The sequence below is a fragment of the Excalfactoria chinensis genome, chromosome 10, assembly GCF_039878825.1.
Source record: "Excalfactoria chinensis isolate bCotChi1 chromosome 10, bCotChi1.hap2, whole genome shotgun sequence".
Taxonomy (NCBI): Eukaryota; Metazoa; Chordata; class Aves; order Galliformes; family Phasianidae; genus Excalfactoria; species Excalfactoria chinensis.
Genome location: NC_092834.1, coordinates 17,019,462 through 17,033,104, shown reverse-complemented (window position 1 = coordinate 17,033,104; position 13,643 = coordinate 17,019,462). Strand labels below are relative to the sequence as shown.

Sequence of the window (13,643 nt, the reverse complement as noted above, 5' to 3'; positions counted from 1 at the left end):
GGGCCTCAGAACTTCACCACGCAGCCTCCAGGCTGCCAGGGCTCAGGGAAAGGCAGTGGAAATCCCTACAACGTTCTGCAGCTCGGGGCTATGGGTGGAGCTGCTGCTCTGCATCTGTTTACACAGCCTGCGGCTTCCTGGAGATGTCTTGGCTAGGACCGAGGTGAGAGATGACAGGAGGTGGCTTCACTCTTTGTTTTCTTTCCCCTCCTTTGGCATAATCAGGGTGCCCTGAGGGTGAACTAAGCCTTTCGCCGTGACTTCTTGTCCCTGCAAGCTCCTGCTTTGCATGCAGCCCTGGTATGGCTCTGTCCCCACGCGTCCCCATGGCCACAGTCCTCATCCCACCCTATGTGACACGCCTGAGCCTGCACAAGGTAGGTCAGGGAGTGCCTCTGGTTAACAGAAACCTAAAACACGGATGTGGGGAATGGAAATCTATCTTTGCAAACACAAGGGATGTGCTGCCATGGGCACTGAAGGCAGCTGGGTAGGGTGGTGGCCCACTTCCCGGACCTCACACAGCATGGGGCTGAGCTGCCAGCCCCATCCCAGCATGCATGGAAGGGAGAGCATCAACAGGGTGACATGGCTGTAGGGCAAACTGCCTCCAGAATGTGGAAAGGGCCCGATGGAAGCATCGCATCCCATAAAATGAAAGTGAAACTCTGCGCAGGACGTGTCCCTCCCTGCGCTTGCACTGGGGCTGTGGTGTTCTTTCTGCCTGTAATGGGAACAATATGTGTCTGCTTGCTAGCTGTGCAGCTAGGGGGGGGGTGCTCCATGAAAGAAACCAAGTAGGGCTGGAAAGCTTGTGCGGAGGCCCCGGGCTGCAACAGCTGCTTTACAGATGTTTACATCTCTGCCTTCTCCTCCCTGCTCCAGTCTGTGAGCGAGCTGTGGGGGGCACAGAAGCAGCAGGCTGGTTTACAAAAGGTATTTATTGTGCTTGGTACATGGCTGGCGGCACAGCTTTGGTTACAAGGCTGCAGGAGTCTGCATGGCTCCTGCAGGCACACGCTAGCAGAAAACATGAAGGTTGCTTGGTAGTCCCACCGTGAGCTCACGGCATCGGGGGCACAGCGTGGATGTCCTGCAGAGAGATGTAAGGCACTTTGGGATAATTGGTTTCATGTGGTCTCTTTGGTCTCTGCTCCTCCTGCTGAAATTGTGGGGTTGAGAAGCACAGCTTGGCAGGACCGGCCCAGTCGAGTGGTTTGGACTGTGGGGGCTCCAGTGGTGAATGGAGAGGAAAACATCTGCATCACAACTGTGTGAGGCAATGAGGGTGGCAGCGCCTGGTCCTGGGACACAGGGAGGGCACAGACACCACGGATAGTCCCTCACCCAACCAGTCCTCTGCAGGAAAGGCTTAGCCTGCTCCTCATGGCCTGATCCATGCCTGGTACGGGGTGCTCTGCACCTCCCCTACCATATCAATCACACAAAGAATTGCTGTGCTGCCTCCGTTCCTAAAGGACCCCACCGCAAGGCTGTCTGACCCTGCAGCAACAGCACAATGTGGATCTGCCCTACATCACCCAAGCCTTTATGGAGCTCACAGCTCCAGACCTGCCCCTATGTACGCAGGGTCGGACCAGTCCTGGGCTCAGCTCTCAGCCGCACTGGCACCAGCCTGCAGTTCCAGAAGCTCAGCAAACGCATGGCACTATGTGAAGGTAAATGATAGGGAAAGTGGGGGAGCCCTGGTGCCTGTCCCTGCTCCCCTTCACCAGCCCAGCATGATGCCCAAGGCCAGCAGCAGGACTAGCAGCCCAAACTGGGGCACAGCTCCTCCAGCCATGCCCTTCACCTCCCTCGGCACGTGGTAGACGATGACCAGCTTCTCCCCAGCACCGACAGGATCCATCTCATCACCCTTGTAGCAGCTCCGTCCCCCCAGGGGGCTGGCGTGGGGGTCATCCTGCAGCAGGTCTTCAGCTGGATTCTCCGATCCAGCCAAGGCCACATTGACAGACACCTCTCTTGTGCCCACATCATTGATGGCAATGCAGGTGTAGGTGCCTTCATCCTCCTTGCTGAACTTGGGGATGGCCATGGTGCCATTCTTGAAGACCAAGAAGCGCTCCTGGCTCTGTTTGATGCGCCCAGATGGGGAGAGGCTCCCATCTCGTGCCACGTTGGGCCCATCAATCTCAACACCACGCCCGGGGGTCTGGATCCTCCAGCGGATTTGGGGCAGGGGGCTGCCCGCCACACTGCAGTGCAGGCTGAGCGTCAGCCCATCGGGCAGCACCGTGTTGTCCAGTTTGGACAGATAGGTGAGCTGCACCGATGGGGCCACGCACTGATGCGCCGGGATGTCGGTCACCGCTCGGCCCCGCATCCGGCCCGGTGCGGCACACAGCGTGGATCCACCCTTGGTGAGGGACACCGAGGTGCTCTCAGCCCAGCGTTTGAGCCAGAAGAGCTTACAGGAGCAGTTGAAGGGGTTGTTGAAGAGCTGCAGCTGGGACAGCGAGGGCAGCGGGTGGAAGGTGCCATCAGCCAGCGTGGTGAGCTGGTTGTCATTGAGCCACAACGAACGCAGCTCCTCCAGTGCCTGGAAGGCATCTCGGGGCAGCCCGGCCAGACGGTTGTTGTTCAGCTTGAGGATCTGCAGCCCGCTCAGGTTGCGCAGGTCCTGCCAAGGGAAGGTGACCATCTTGTTGTGGCTCAGGTCCAGGTTCTTCAGCTGTGACAACGTGGCAAAGGCACCCGGCTCGGCACCGCTGATCTGGTTGTAGCCCAGCCACAGCGACTGCACCTCGGGCACCTCGGCGAAGGCTCCGCGCCGCAGCCAGCCGATGCGGTTGGCCGACAGCGTCAGGATGGTGACGTTAGGGGACAGTCCCTGCGGCACCTCGGGCAGCTCCTTGTAGGCACATTCGGCCAGCAGGCGCCCGTTCTTCTTGGTGGAGCAGGAGCAGGGCCCGGGGCAGGCCAGCCCCCGGCACAGCAGCACGGCGATGCCCAGGCAGCACAGCAGCGGCCCCATCCTTCCTCCTGGGGACAGACAGGGGACGTGAGGGTGGCCGTGAGAGTAGCCAGCGTGGGATCTGTGCTTGCCAAGCGCTAACAGGAAGCAGCCCCGCGATTATCTGCAGTGGTAATGGGGAATATTTGCAATATTCCCCACTCTGAGCAAGGCACAGCTATGGCAATAGCTCCTGGCTACCTCCATGATCTTAAACTATTTCCTTCCCACTCCAGCTCCTCTACAAAATGTCCCCCTGCCCCTGTTCTAGGCATCCTGCATCCCTCCGGTTTGGGAATGAAAGCTTTGAGCTCTACAATCCGTGCTTCACGTTCAGACCTCCCTGCACCTCTCCTAACGTGGATCACCACCACCCTCTCTCCCACCCTCAGCTTTTCTCTCCTCAAAGCACCAACTCTGGGCCCCTCAGCCCTCCAACCAGCCGCCGGGGGGGCTGCTGGAAGCCTTTACGTGCCGAGGGTAGAGCTAACTCCTTGCTGGCCTGGAGCGGCGGCCGCAGAGCCGCGTGCAGGCTGTGCTGCGCGGGTCCCACCGCGGAAGCAGTTAACTCAGCGAGGAGCTGGCAGCCAAACCCCTTTGTTTCGGCTCCGTGCTGCTGCGGGGCAGGAGGGGAGAGGGTGATGGGCACCGAAACGCTGCGCAACTATTTTATTGTGTTTTTTTTTTTAGAGGGGGAGGGGGAGGGGGGTGAGCCGTGCTGCTGCAAAAGGGTGAGTGCAGAGGGCCCCAGCCTGCAGGGAGAAGCTACCACCGGGGCTGGGGCCGGGGCCCGGTGGCAGCAGAAGGTCCCCTCTAGGGGTGCATGCACGGATCGGCCCCGCACAGGATGGTTGCGCGCACGGATCCGGTCCCGCGCAGGACGGCCGCGCACCGCGGGTCCCCCCACGCCCCATCCCGCTCCCCCCATCCCCGCTCTCCGGTTCCCGGCAGCGCTTCCCGGTGAGGTGTAGGGGGGGGCCGTTCCCTCTCCCCTCCGGCCGGGCCGCGGCAGCCGGGGGCGGCGCAGCGTGCGCATACCAGAGCCGTGAATAACACCCCCCCTCCGCCTCCCCGGGCAGTCCCGCACACCCCTCCTCGGCGCCCCGTCACCGCACCGCTGGTTTCCCGGGGACGGAGCGCCCGTTGCTCCCCACCGCGGCTCCGGGCTGGCGGCTGCGGCTCCCTCGGCCCGCACCCGGCTTCTCCTCCCCCTTCCCGCTCCCCCGGGCCCTTTTGTTTTCCATGGCACCGATCCGCTCCAGCTTCTCGCCTCGCAGAGGATCGCAGAGAAAAAAAACACACAGGCGGCCCCTCCTCCCCCCGCGGCCCCACCGCTCCCGGCCCCAAAGATCTGAGGGGGGGAGGGAAGCGCAAAGGGCTACCAACTCGGTCCCTCTGTCCCGGGGCTGAGGGGGGGGGTTGTCCCTCAGCACCTTGTCCAGCTCGGTGGGATACGGAGGACGAGACAGCATCGGGCTGCAGAGCATCCCTTGCTCTGTGCCCGAAGAGTCCCCACCCGAACAAAGTGGGGCTGCCAAACCCTGCAGGACCCCCCACCCCAGCTCGGTCCTGTGTGGAGCTCCAGCTCTCTGCTGCCTGCGCTGACACAACCGAGGCCGTGAGCGGGGTTAAAAATAGTGCGGGGCGATGGGATTAGCGGGATCGGAGCGGGTCACTGGGGGGGCTCGCAGCGGGACCTTCCCCTCCACCCTCGTCCCCTCACGATATCGGGGTCAAACTCACAGAGCTGCGGGCGGCCAGCCGACGCTCGGAGTTGCTGTTTAGCCTTTCACTCGGGTTTTTGGTCTGGTTGTGACACCACCGTGGGATGAGCGTGTGGTCACCGTCACCCACGGGCGCGTCCTTCTCCACCCGGGGCTGGTGGCTCGGCTAAGGGTTAATGCCTTTAGTGGGGACAAACCACCCCGCTGTGCCCCGTTAACCCTTTCTGGGAGGCACCGGCCATAGGATGCAGAGAGGGGCGGGGGGGGGACGCGGAGCTCCGTCCTTGTGCCCGCGGGCACCTGGCGCTAATGAGCACCCTCCCGAAAAGAAACAAATGTGGGAGCAATCCAGCACCGGGAGGCAGCTCGTTGCAGCGAGATTCCCTGTAGATGCGTTAGGCGGGGAAATCTATTACCCCCTAATTAAAGGGAGGCAGGAATGATTGTTCTTTTTCTATTCCTCGTATATTCCTAGGCATGAAACTCAATTAAAGTGCATCCGCAGATGGGGATTTGTCTGAGCGGAGTGGGGTGAGGGGGCTCCTTGCTTTACACATGTTTTGAAGAGCTGCAGCAAACACCTGGGCTGCCGTAGCAGAGCCTCGAACTGCGAGGATTTGGGGGATTCGGGGGGTGGGGGGGAGGGGGAAACCCCTCCGCCTGCCCCCTCGGTGCTTTGTCTGCCTTCTTCCCGTGCCGTAGGAGAAAGATGCAGAGCCAGCAGAGCCGGACTTAAAATAGAAGAGGAAGAAACGGAGCTGAAGAAACGCACGGCTGAGGGAGGATGGGGGGAAAGGATGGGTGGTGGGTGGGCTCGGGGTGCCTGGCTCCCAGTTTGAGGGCACTGGGGGCTGTGGGCTGCTCTTCCTCCCTCCCTTGTGCGTCTCCCCGGTCCCCTTCATGTGGGTGAGGTCGGCTGCAAGCGCAGCTCCAGATAAGAAAGGCAATCAAAGGCAGCCTTAAATCTTCACCATGTAATCGTGGGCTTAAATCAGCCGTGGGGCGAGAGCAGAGAGCTCCGCGTTCATAAATCCAGTCCGATGGCACCGGGCAGCTTCGTGGGGTGGGGGACGTCAGGAATGGGGACATTTGGAGGCTCGGGGTGGCAACGTGGTGCTGGGATGTGTCCGTGTAGGGCCCCGTGAAAATATTGTTTGCTTTATTATATAGTGTATATATATATATATGGAGTGCCTACAGAGTGTATAATGTATATTTGGTTTGCTGTATTTTCGTACGTGTGATGCATTTAGGTTTCTTCACGTGGTGTGTATGGACTGAGTGCACACGAAATGTGTGTGTGTGTCAGGTTTGTCTGCGTGAGTTCGTGGCACGTATGTACAAATGGGTGTCTACAGCTTGGACGTGTATATGTAGGGTGCGTGTATGTCTCTGTATGTTTTAGATACGTGCCTGTAGATAAATATACCTTGTGCTCCTACACGCTCTGCGCACAGAAATAGGCACACGTAGGCAGCTTTGCGTCCCTCCCGGAGCTGTAGGACACAGCCCCACGCCATCTCCCACCTCCGCACCGTGCCGAGCCGAGCCGGAGGGGCACCGGAGGGCACTGGGGGGGGGGGAGACACAGGGGGCCCGGCTGCAACATTCCCCCCACCTCCCTCCAAATAAGCACGGAGGCGGCTGCACTTTCAATCCCTTTTATTGAATCTTTCACAGACAGAAGGGCGCAGAAAGGCGCCCGCGGCTCTCTCCAGCCCCGGGGTTCCCGCGGGGGGTGGAGAGGGGGGGGGGGTGTTCCCTCTCCTCCCGATGGGGCTGGGGGGGGTGGGCACGGACACCGAACCCCGCCCGCCCGCCAGCAGCACGGGCTCGCCTACGGCACAGACACTTGCTACAACGCTACTCTACCCAACACACATCGACGGGCACCGGGGGGACCGGGGGGGGGTCGGGGGGGGTCGGGTCGCCCCCCGCAGCCCCGGGAGCGGGCGGGGGGCGAGGAGCTGTCCAACGCCGCCGGGTGCTGAACGATGCCGCAACCTTGGGAGGGCTGAAAGCACGCTCGGCACCCGGGGAACGGTTTGGGGGGGATATCGGGTATTTGATTTTCGCCGATTGGCCTTTTAAAATATGAATATTTTGTTCATCTTTTCGTTTTTTTGTTTTTTCGTTCTTTTCCTTCAAGAGGACCGAAAATAAGGGCTGAGCTGTGGGACCGGGAGGAAAGGGGACGGGGAATCGTTGCGCCGCAGCGGCAATAGGGACCAATTTGAATGTGAACGGAAACGAAATTGGGAGATCAGCGTTCCGCTCGCCCCCCGACCTCCCGGATCCGAAGCCCTTCCCCGAGGACCTGCCGCCTGGAGGAGGAAGAAGAGGAGAAAAAAGGATGCATGGGGGGGATTTTTTCCGCCTCTCCTTGCTCCTTCCCCGAAGGAGAAGCGGCAGCCTCCCCGAGGGGCTGGGGAGGCTGGGGGCAGTGGGGGGTCGGGGAGGTGATTGGGGGGCTCAGCGGGGACGCTGCCGGTAGTTCCCGTTGATCTCCTGGGAGATGGTGACAGCCTCGGCGCCCAGCGGCAGCTTGTCGCTGTACTCGGAGCGCACCTCAAACTCCTCACCGTTGGTTTTGGACTGCGACTCCACCATGGAGCTGGCTGCTACGCTCTCCTCCCGCTCCAGCTCCGTGGTCTCCTCGGCTTCTCTTCTCCTCCGCCGCCTGCCTCCTTCGTCATCGTCTTCCTCGTCCTCGTCCTCTTCCTCTGCTTCCCCTTCCCCCACCTCGCTGGGGTTGTAATTCTTCTCGGATTCCAGGTAGGAGGTGCGGGGGTCGAAGTCGGCAGCCATGTGCTTCTCCATCTGGTCTGGGTTCTGGGCTTTCATGATCAGCTTGTAGGTTTTGCCCTGGTACTTGGAGAGGAGGTGGCACCATGTGGCACCCATCAGGGGGAGGGTGGCCAGGAGCAGCAGAAAGATGCTCACGACCACAATGATGATGAGAGAAGGGATCTCCTTTTTGGTGGTGAAGACCACTTGGACCTGGCAGTCCTCCCCCAGGTAAGTGAGGCACACCGAGTAGTTGGTGCCAGGCTTCAAGCCCTGGAACCAGTATGAGTTCACTCCTTCCTCGATCTTGGACCATTGCACCAAGGCATGGCCACGGCTGCTCTCCTGGCACAGGTAGAGCATCCTCAGGTGCACCTTGTCGGGCTGCACGTAGGTGGGTGTCAGCTGCACCCGGGCGTCGCGCTCCGACACATCCAAGGCGATCACACCCAAGTCGAAGGTGTGCTGCTTGAAGTCACCGCTCTGGTTGAAGGCGTGGTTGGAAATGTATCTGCTGGTTGGCATGGAGCCACACTTCTTCTCAAAGGGAGGAAGCTGGAAGGGGACTTTCCCATCTCCAGTGGGCTCCATCCCGGCTGCTGAGGGTGGTTGGCTCTGCCGGGTGGGGCTGAGGGGTTTGCTCCTCTCATCGGGTGTGAGCACGCTGTTCTTTGCTCCCTTGGCTCCGGGCTTCTTGTCACCTGGCTGTGCTTTGCCCCCTGCCGGGTCCCTGCCAGGCTGCAGCGGGTACTTCTGGGATCCTGCCACAGCCACATTGACTGAGGTCTGGTTGCTCCCCATTTCGTTGGTGGCCAGGCAAGTGTAGGTGCCCTCCTCCCGCTTGCTCAGGTGAGGAATCACCAACGTGCCATTCTTGAAGACCAAGAAGCGCTCAGGGTCCTGCTTGGGAGGGTCCTTCCCTGCACTCTCACTCGGGCTGCCGCTGAGCTCCAGGGTCTGACTGGAGGTGCGGATCTTCCAGCTGACTTCGGGTGGTGGAGTGCCCGTCACGGCACAGTGCAACGTCAAGGTGAAGCCGTCAAAGAGCTCCGTGGTGTCCAGGTTGGGGTAGTACGTGAGCTGCACAGAGGGTGAAGTACACTGTGTGTCTGGGATCTTCCCCACCGGCACCCCACGGAGCTGCTCTGGGAGGCTGCAGGTGATGGACTCCTTCTCTGGGATGGAGATAAGCGTGCTGTCCATCCACTTCTTGAGCCATTGGAGCTTGCAGGAGCACTCAAAAGGGTTGTTGTAGATTTGCAGATGGGACAGGGAGCTGAGCGAGTCGAAGATGCCCTCGGTGAGCGTGGTGAATTTATTGTTGTTGATGCGCAGAGACCTCAGGTCCTTCAGGGTGTGGAAAGCCCCTTGGGGCACCACGGCCATGTGGTTGTTGTTCATCTTGAGCAGTTGGAGGGCGCTGAGGTTGTAGAGATCCTGCCAGGGGAAGTCCACGATCTGGTTGTGGCTGATGTCAAGGTTCTTCAGCTGCACCAGGATGGCGAAGGCTCCGGGCTCGATGGCGCGGATCTCATTGTGTGCCAACCAGAGGGATGTCACTTGGGTCACCTCCACGAAGGAGCGCCGCTGCAGCGCCGTGATCTTGTTGGCCGACAGGCTGAGGGTGGTCACGTTGGAGGGCAGCCCGGTGGGCACCACCTGGAGATCCTTGTAGGCGCAGTCGGCGAACTGGTGGGCGTACTTATCCACGCAAGCGCAGGGCTCGGGGCACGCCCGGGCTGAGCCCAGCAGGGCTGCCAGCCACAGCCACAGCGCCGGGGCCATGTCCCCTGCCAAGGGACACAGGGGCTGGGTGGGTGCCCGCCCCGTTCCCTGCCGCCCGGAGAGAGACGGCGGGGACGCGCCCCATTGTCTGTGCCCGGCCCCCCGCAGCATCCCCGCCCGCCCCCTCGCTCCTTCTCCTCCCGGCTTTCTTTCTTATTGCTTTTCCTCCCCCAGTTCTCGTTTTCTTTCTTCTTTTTATTTATTTATTTTTTTCCTATTTCTGCTTTTTTATGTTATTTCCCTCTTTTTATTTTTTCTCTTCCTTCTTCCACCCTTCCTTCTCTCTTCTTCACTTTTCTCCCTTCCTTCTCCCTCTACTTTTTCCCTTCGCTATTTCCCCTTTCCCCTGTTTTTCCCAATCCCCTCCTTCCACCCCCCTATTTCTCCCAATTTCCCCCCCCCATTTCTCCCCGTTCCCCCTTCATCCCTACCGCACCGGGAGCTGACCCCGCACCTTACCCGCCTCTAAGTGCCGCTGAGCAACACGCAGCTCTTCTCCCCTCCGCTGCCGCTCCTCCGCATCCTCCTCCCCAGCCCCGTTCCTCGCAGCCCGGAGGCGCCCAGAGGCGGCGGTGAGGGGCTCGGCGTGCCGGTGGCACCCCGCACCTCACCGGGCTCGGAGATGCTCACCGGAGCGGGGCCGGGCGGGCACTGGGGCTGCGGAGCCGAGAGAAGAGGGAGGAATTAGCATTTCTGCCAGCCTCCCCCTCCGCACGGCCGCCCCCTTCCCATCCCACCACCCACCCACCGCCGCCTCGCCAAGCCCCGCAGCCGCTAGCAGACCCCGAAAATGAAGCTAAGAAACGCCAAGAAGCCCCCTCCCCGCCGAGCAGGAATAAAACCCGCACGCACGCGGCAGCAGCTGGGATGCGGACTCTCCACCCCCCACCCCCCTTTCCTCCCGCTCCTGTCGGGGCAGAGTACTGAGCCGGGACGCCCTCGTCCTTTGGGAGCTGCTTGTGCTCGGGATCCGGTGCTGGGGGTGCGGGGAGGATGTGTCCACCCTGGCCGCCCTCCCGGGGGGTGGTTCCCTTCTGCATAGAGCTGGCTGAGTGTGGGGAGCCTTAAACTTGAAAGCGGGCAGTTTCCCCCCGACGTGGGGGTCTCTTCTCCCGGCCCTGCCCTTCCATGAGAAACATGATGAATAATTGATTTTGTTAGCGGAATCGATTCCTGCCTTTCTTCATCCCTCCCTGTATTCCTCCATCCCTCCCTCCATCCCGCCCTGTATCCCTCCCTTTATCCTTCCATTTCTCCTTGTATCCCCCCTCCATCCCCTCCTCTGCCACAGGTCCCCTGTTCCATATGGCTCATCCTGCTCCTCCCAATGCCCCACAGTGCCAGAGGTCTGGGCTTCCTCTCTGTGGGGGTCTCACAAGCAAAGGGACATCCTCACCCCCTCTCCTTTCATGCTGGGAGCCCAGCTCCACATCCCTGCCCTGATGCCATGGGATGGGTGTGCTCCCTGCTGGGGGGGGCAGAGAGGGAATGAACCTCACCCTTGTAGGGTCTCCAAGCCCCCCAGTCCATCCCATCATGGCACAGGTTTGAACCAGCCCCACCAACATCCCCACACTGCTCTGGTGGAGGAGCCACAACACATCCCATGATGCTCCCACCTCAGGATGGACTCCTTTTATTTCCCAGCACCAGCGAGGCCCTCACAATGTGCTTTCAGAAGCAACAATGCAGCTTGTACAGAAAGGACAGTGCAGAAAGGACAGCGTTCCCGGGGAGCAGATGGCTTCGGTGTGGCAGCAGCCAACCCTGCATGTGGGGACAGCAGCGGAGCCAAACAGCTGGCCAGGGAAGGGCTGAGCTAAACATGCACATCTCCAGCATCTCGGGCTGTGGTGGGGCCGAGACGTGACTCACTGCTTTCCTATACTGCTGGCTGGTAGCCCAGGCATGCCCTCACCCTCAGCGTGACACTCACGCAGACACCAGCAAGCTGCAGCTCAGGGAATTACGGCATCGCAGGCTTGGAGTCGAGTTTTATAGGCATTTCCCCCACCCCCCCCCCCCCCCCCCCCCCCCCCCCATTTTGCTCACTCTGAACGCCCACGGACTGTCAGCTGGGATCTGGGCTGCAGAGGTCAAGACACGGGGATGCAAGGCTAGCAAGATGATCTCAGGTGCATTAAAGTAGGTTAAAATGCTACAGGGATGTGGCCAGCACCAAGGGGATGCTTGCTTTCTGGTTCAGCGCGCCGCCTGCTGCACTTTGCTAAGCTCTTCCCTAGATACCTTCATTCATCATGCACGAGGAAGAAACCCAAGTGTCCCAGATCTGGCTCCCAGACACGTTTAGGGAGCACTGGATGCTGCAAACTATGCTCAAAATGGGTCACAGGGATGAACTGAGCATGGCAGGATGGATGATGCCTCTGTTTCCCATAATGGAGAGTGCCTGGAATACAAGCAGGGCTTGGAGTTGTCCTCCAAGAGAGGATGGAGGAGGATGGAGATGTGGATGCGTGGATGGATGGATGGATGGATGGGTGGGTGGGTGGGTGGTGGGGGTGGATGGATGGATAATGGGTGGGTGGATGGATGGATGGATGGAATGGATGGATGGATGGATGGATGGATGGATAATGGGTGGATTAATGGGTGGCTGGGTGGACAGAAGGATAGATGGATGGGTGGGTGGTTGAGTGCATGGATGAGTACAGAGATGGATGGAAGGATGGACAGATACTAGGATGAGTGGATGAACAGATGCATGGGTGAGTACATGAGTATAAATAGATGGACGGATGGATGGATGGATGGATGGATGGATGGATGGATGGATGGATGGATGGATGGATGGATGGATGGAAGAGTGGACAGATACATGGATGGAAGAGTGGACAGATACATGGATGGATGGACAGATACATGGATGGATGGATGGATGGATGGATGGATGGATGGATGGATGGATGGCTTCAGAGCTTTCAGCCTGCTCACACCACCTCAGCCCCAGACACCCTGACTTTGTATGCCCCTGGACATGTGACAAGCTGTGCCAAGGGCCATATCTTCAGCTGGTGTTGTCCACTTTGATGGTTCCCATGGCGTAGGCGAGAGCAGACTCCCAACTGGAGGAAGTGCTGGTTCAATGAGGGCTTGCTGATTTACAACCTGCAACATCCACCTGCTGCCTGGAAGCATCTAGGGGAGGAATCTTTCCCATGCATTGGTTACTTACGGAGAAGAGCAAGCCTCCAGCATGAGCTCTCCTGGGTTCTTTAGCTTTTAGACACATTTTATGTCCTTTCAGGTCAGGTGAGGGCATCAATTCTCTGTGCTGGGAGCATGGCTGGAGGTGATGTTGTTTCTCCCTTGGATTTACATCACCTTTCTCCATATATTTAACAGAATCCCGACTATCCTACCCTCGCTCTTGGTGCCCCCTGGGATCTAAACCTGTTTTGCTGTGAAGAGATAAACATTTAATAAAACCACCTAACCCAGTTAACCTTTCTCAAGCTCGCTGGAGCAAAGACTCCCTTGCCTTGGACCTCCCCCCACCCTGGCCATCCAAGCTGAGTGATCTTGCAGGCTATAATCAAATGCAGACGAACTGGCCCTTTGGCTCTAATTAGTTTTGCATGAGTGTTGGGGGGAAGAAATCCATTTTCATAAACAGAAAGGATTTATGCTGCTCCTTCTTGCCTTTCTTTTTTAAACCAAGTCCCAGAGCACTTTGCTGAGGGCTAGCAGGGAGTCATTTTATGAATGGTTTAGATTGAGCAATGCATTATTAATAACAGCCAATCAGGCAAGCAGCGTATTATATATCATTTCAGGAGATTCGCTTAATTCAGGCAAGTTATTTATTGCTTGCACGAAAGAAAAACTCCTTTCTTCTTCATACCTCAGCCTGAAGGTCGGGTGGGAGCTCTCAGGAGTGGGAGCTGATGGTAACTCAGGGGTCCCCCCATACCGGGGTACCCCAGGCCCTGCAGTGCCTAATGCCAGCAGAGCCCTGCGCCTGCTGGATGACTTTTACAGCAGCTCGGGGCTAAAGATGGCAAATCTGGCTCCCGCGGCCCATTGCCCCCGCTATTGTTTTACAAGGCTTTGATGAGGCCGAGTGACAGCAAACAGATGGGCTCGGCTCTCCACCGGCTGTGCCCCTTGTTGTAGGGTAAGGCTGAGCACAACCCTATACGAGACACTGGAGAATCCCCGGGGTGAGCGAGACGAGGATTCCCCCGCTGCAGAGGGAGGGTTGCATGGGGCTCCCGACCCACCAGGGTGCACGAGTGGGTGCACACGCGTGTGCCACGAAGCTCGTATGTGCTGAGCGGCTGTTCGAAGGGGACATCTGGTGGCGGCTGTCCCGCACTGCGGGGATACCGAAGGCAAACGAAGGGAGA

The 13,643-nt window shown here is 59.3% G+C and overlaps 2 protein-coding genes across 4 annotated transcripts; both read right to left on the bottom strand.

Moving 5' to 3' along the window:
- Positions 1-924: 924 nt before the first annotated feature.
- Positions 925-4,211, bottom strand: ISLR (immunoglobulin superfamily containing leucine rich repeat). Its single transcript, XM_072345467.1, has 2 exons — positions 4,093-4,211; positions 925-3,006 (listed from the first exon to the last, which is right to left on the bottom strand). Exon 2 carries the CDS (start codon positions 2,996-2,998, stop codon positions 1,730-1,732), a length of 1,269 nt encoding a protein of 422 aa, XP_072201568.1. The 5' UTR covers positions 2,999-3,006; positions 4,093-4,211; the 3' UTR covers positions 925-1,729.
- A 2,157-nt stretch (positions 4,212-6,368) lies between these two features.
- ISLR2 (immunoglobulin superfamily containing leucine rich repeat 2) lies at positions 6,369-10,332 on the bottom strand. 3 transcript variants are annotated; one of them, XM_072345833.1, is made up of 3 exons: positions 10,198-10,332; positions 9,733-9,930; positions 6,369-9,278 (listed from the first exon to the last, which is right to left on the bottom strand). In XM_072345833.1, exon 3 carries the CDS (start codon positions 9,271-9,273, stop codon positions 7,174-7,176), a length of 2,100 nt encoding a protein of 699 aa, XP_072201934.1. In that variant the 5' UTR covers positions 9,274-9,278; positions 9,733-9,930; positions 10,198-10,332; the 3' UTR covers positions 6,369-7,173. The 3 variants fall into 3 exon arrangements, with proteins under 3 accessions (XP_072201934.1, XP_072201932.1, XP_072201935.1); XM_072345831.1 differs by having other exon boundaries at positions 10,126-10,263; XM_072345834.1 differs by lacking the exon at positions 10,198-10,332 and adding an exon at positions 10,057-10,082.
- Between the last annotated feature and the right edge of the window lie 3,311 nt (positions 10,333-13,643).

What these genes read in the sequence shown, in the direction of transcription:
- ISLR (XM_072345467.1), bottom strand. Translation starts at nt 2,998, where the DNA reads ATGGGGCCGCTGCTGTGCTGCCTGGGCATCGCCGTGCTGCTGTGCCGG.
- ISLR2 (XM_072345833.1), bottom strand. Translation starts at nt 9,273, where the DNA reads ATGGCCCCGGCGCTGTGGCTGTGGCTGGCAGCCCTGCTGGGCTCAGCC.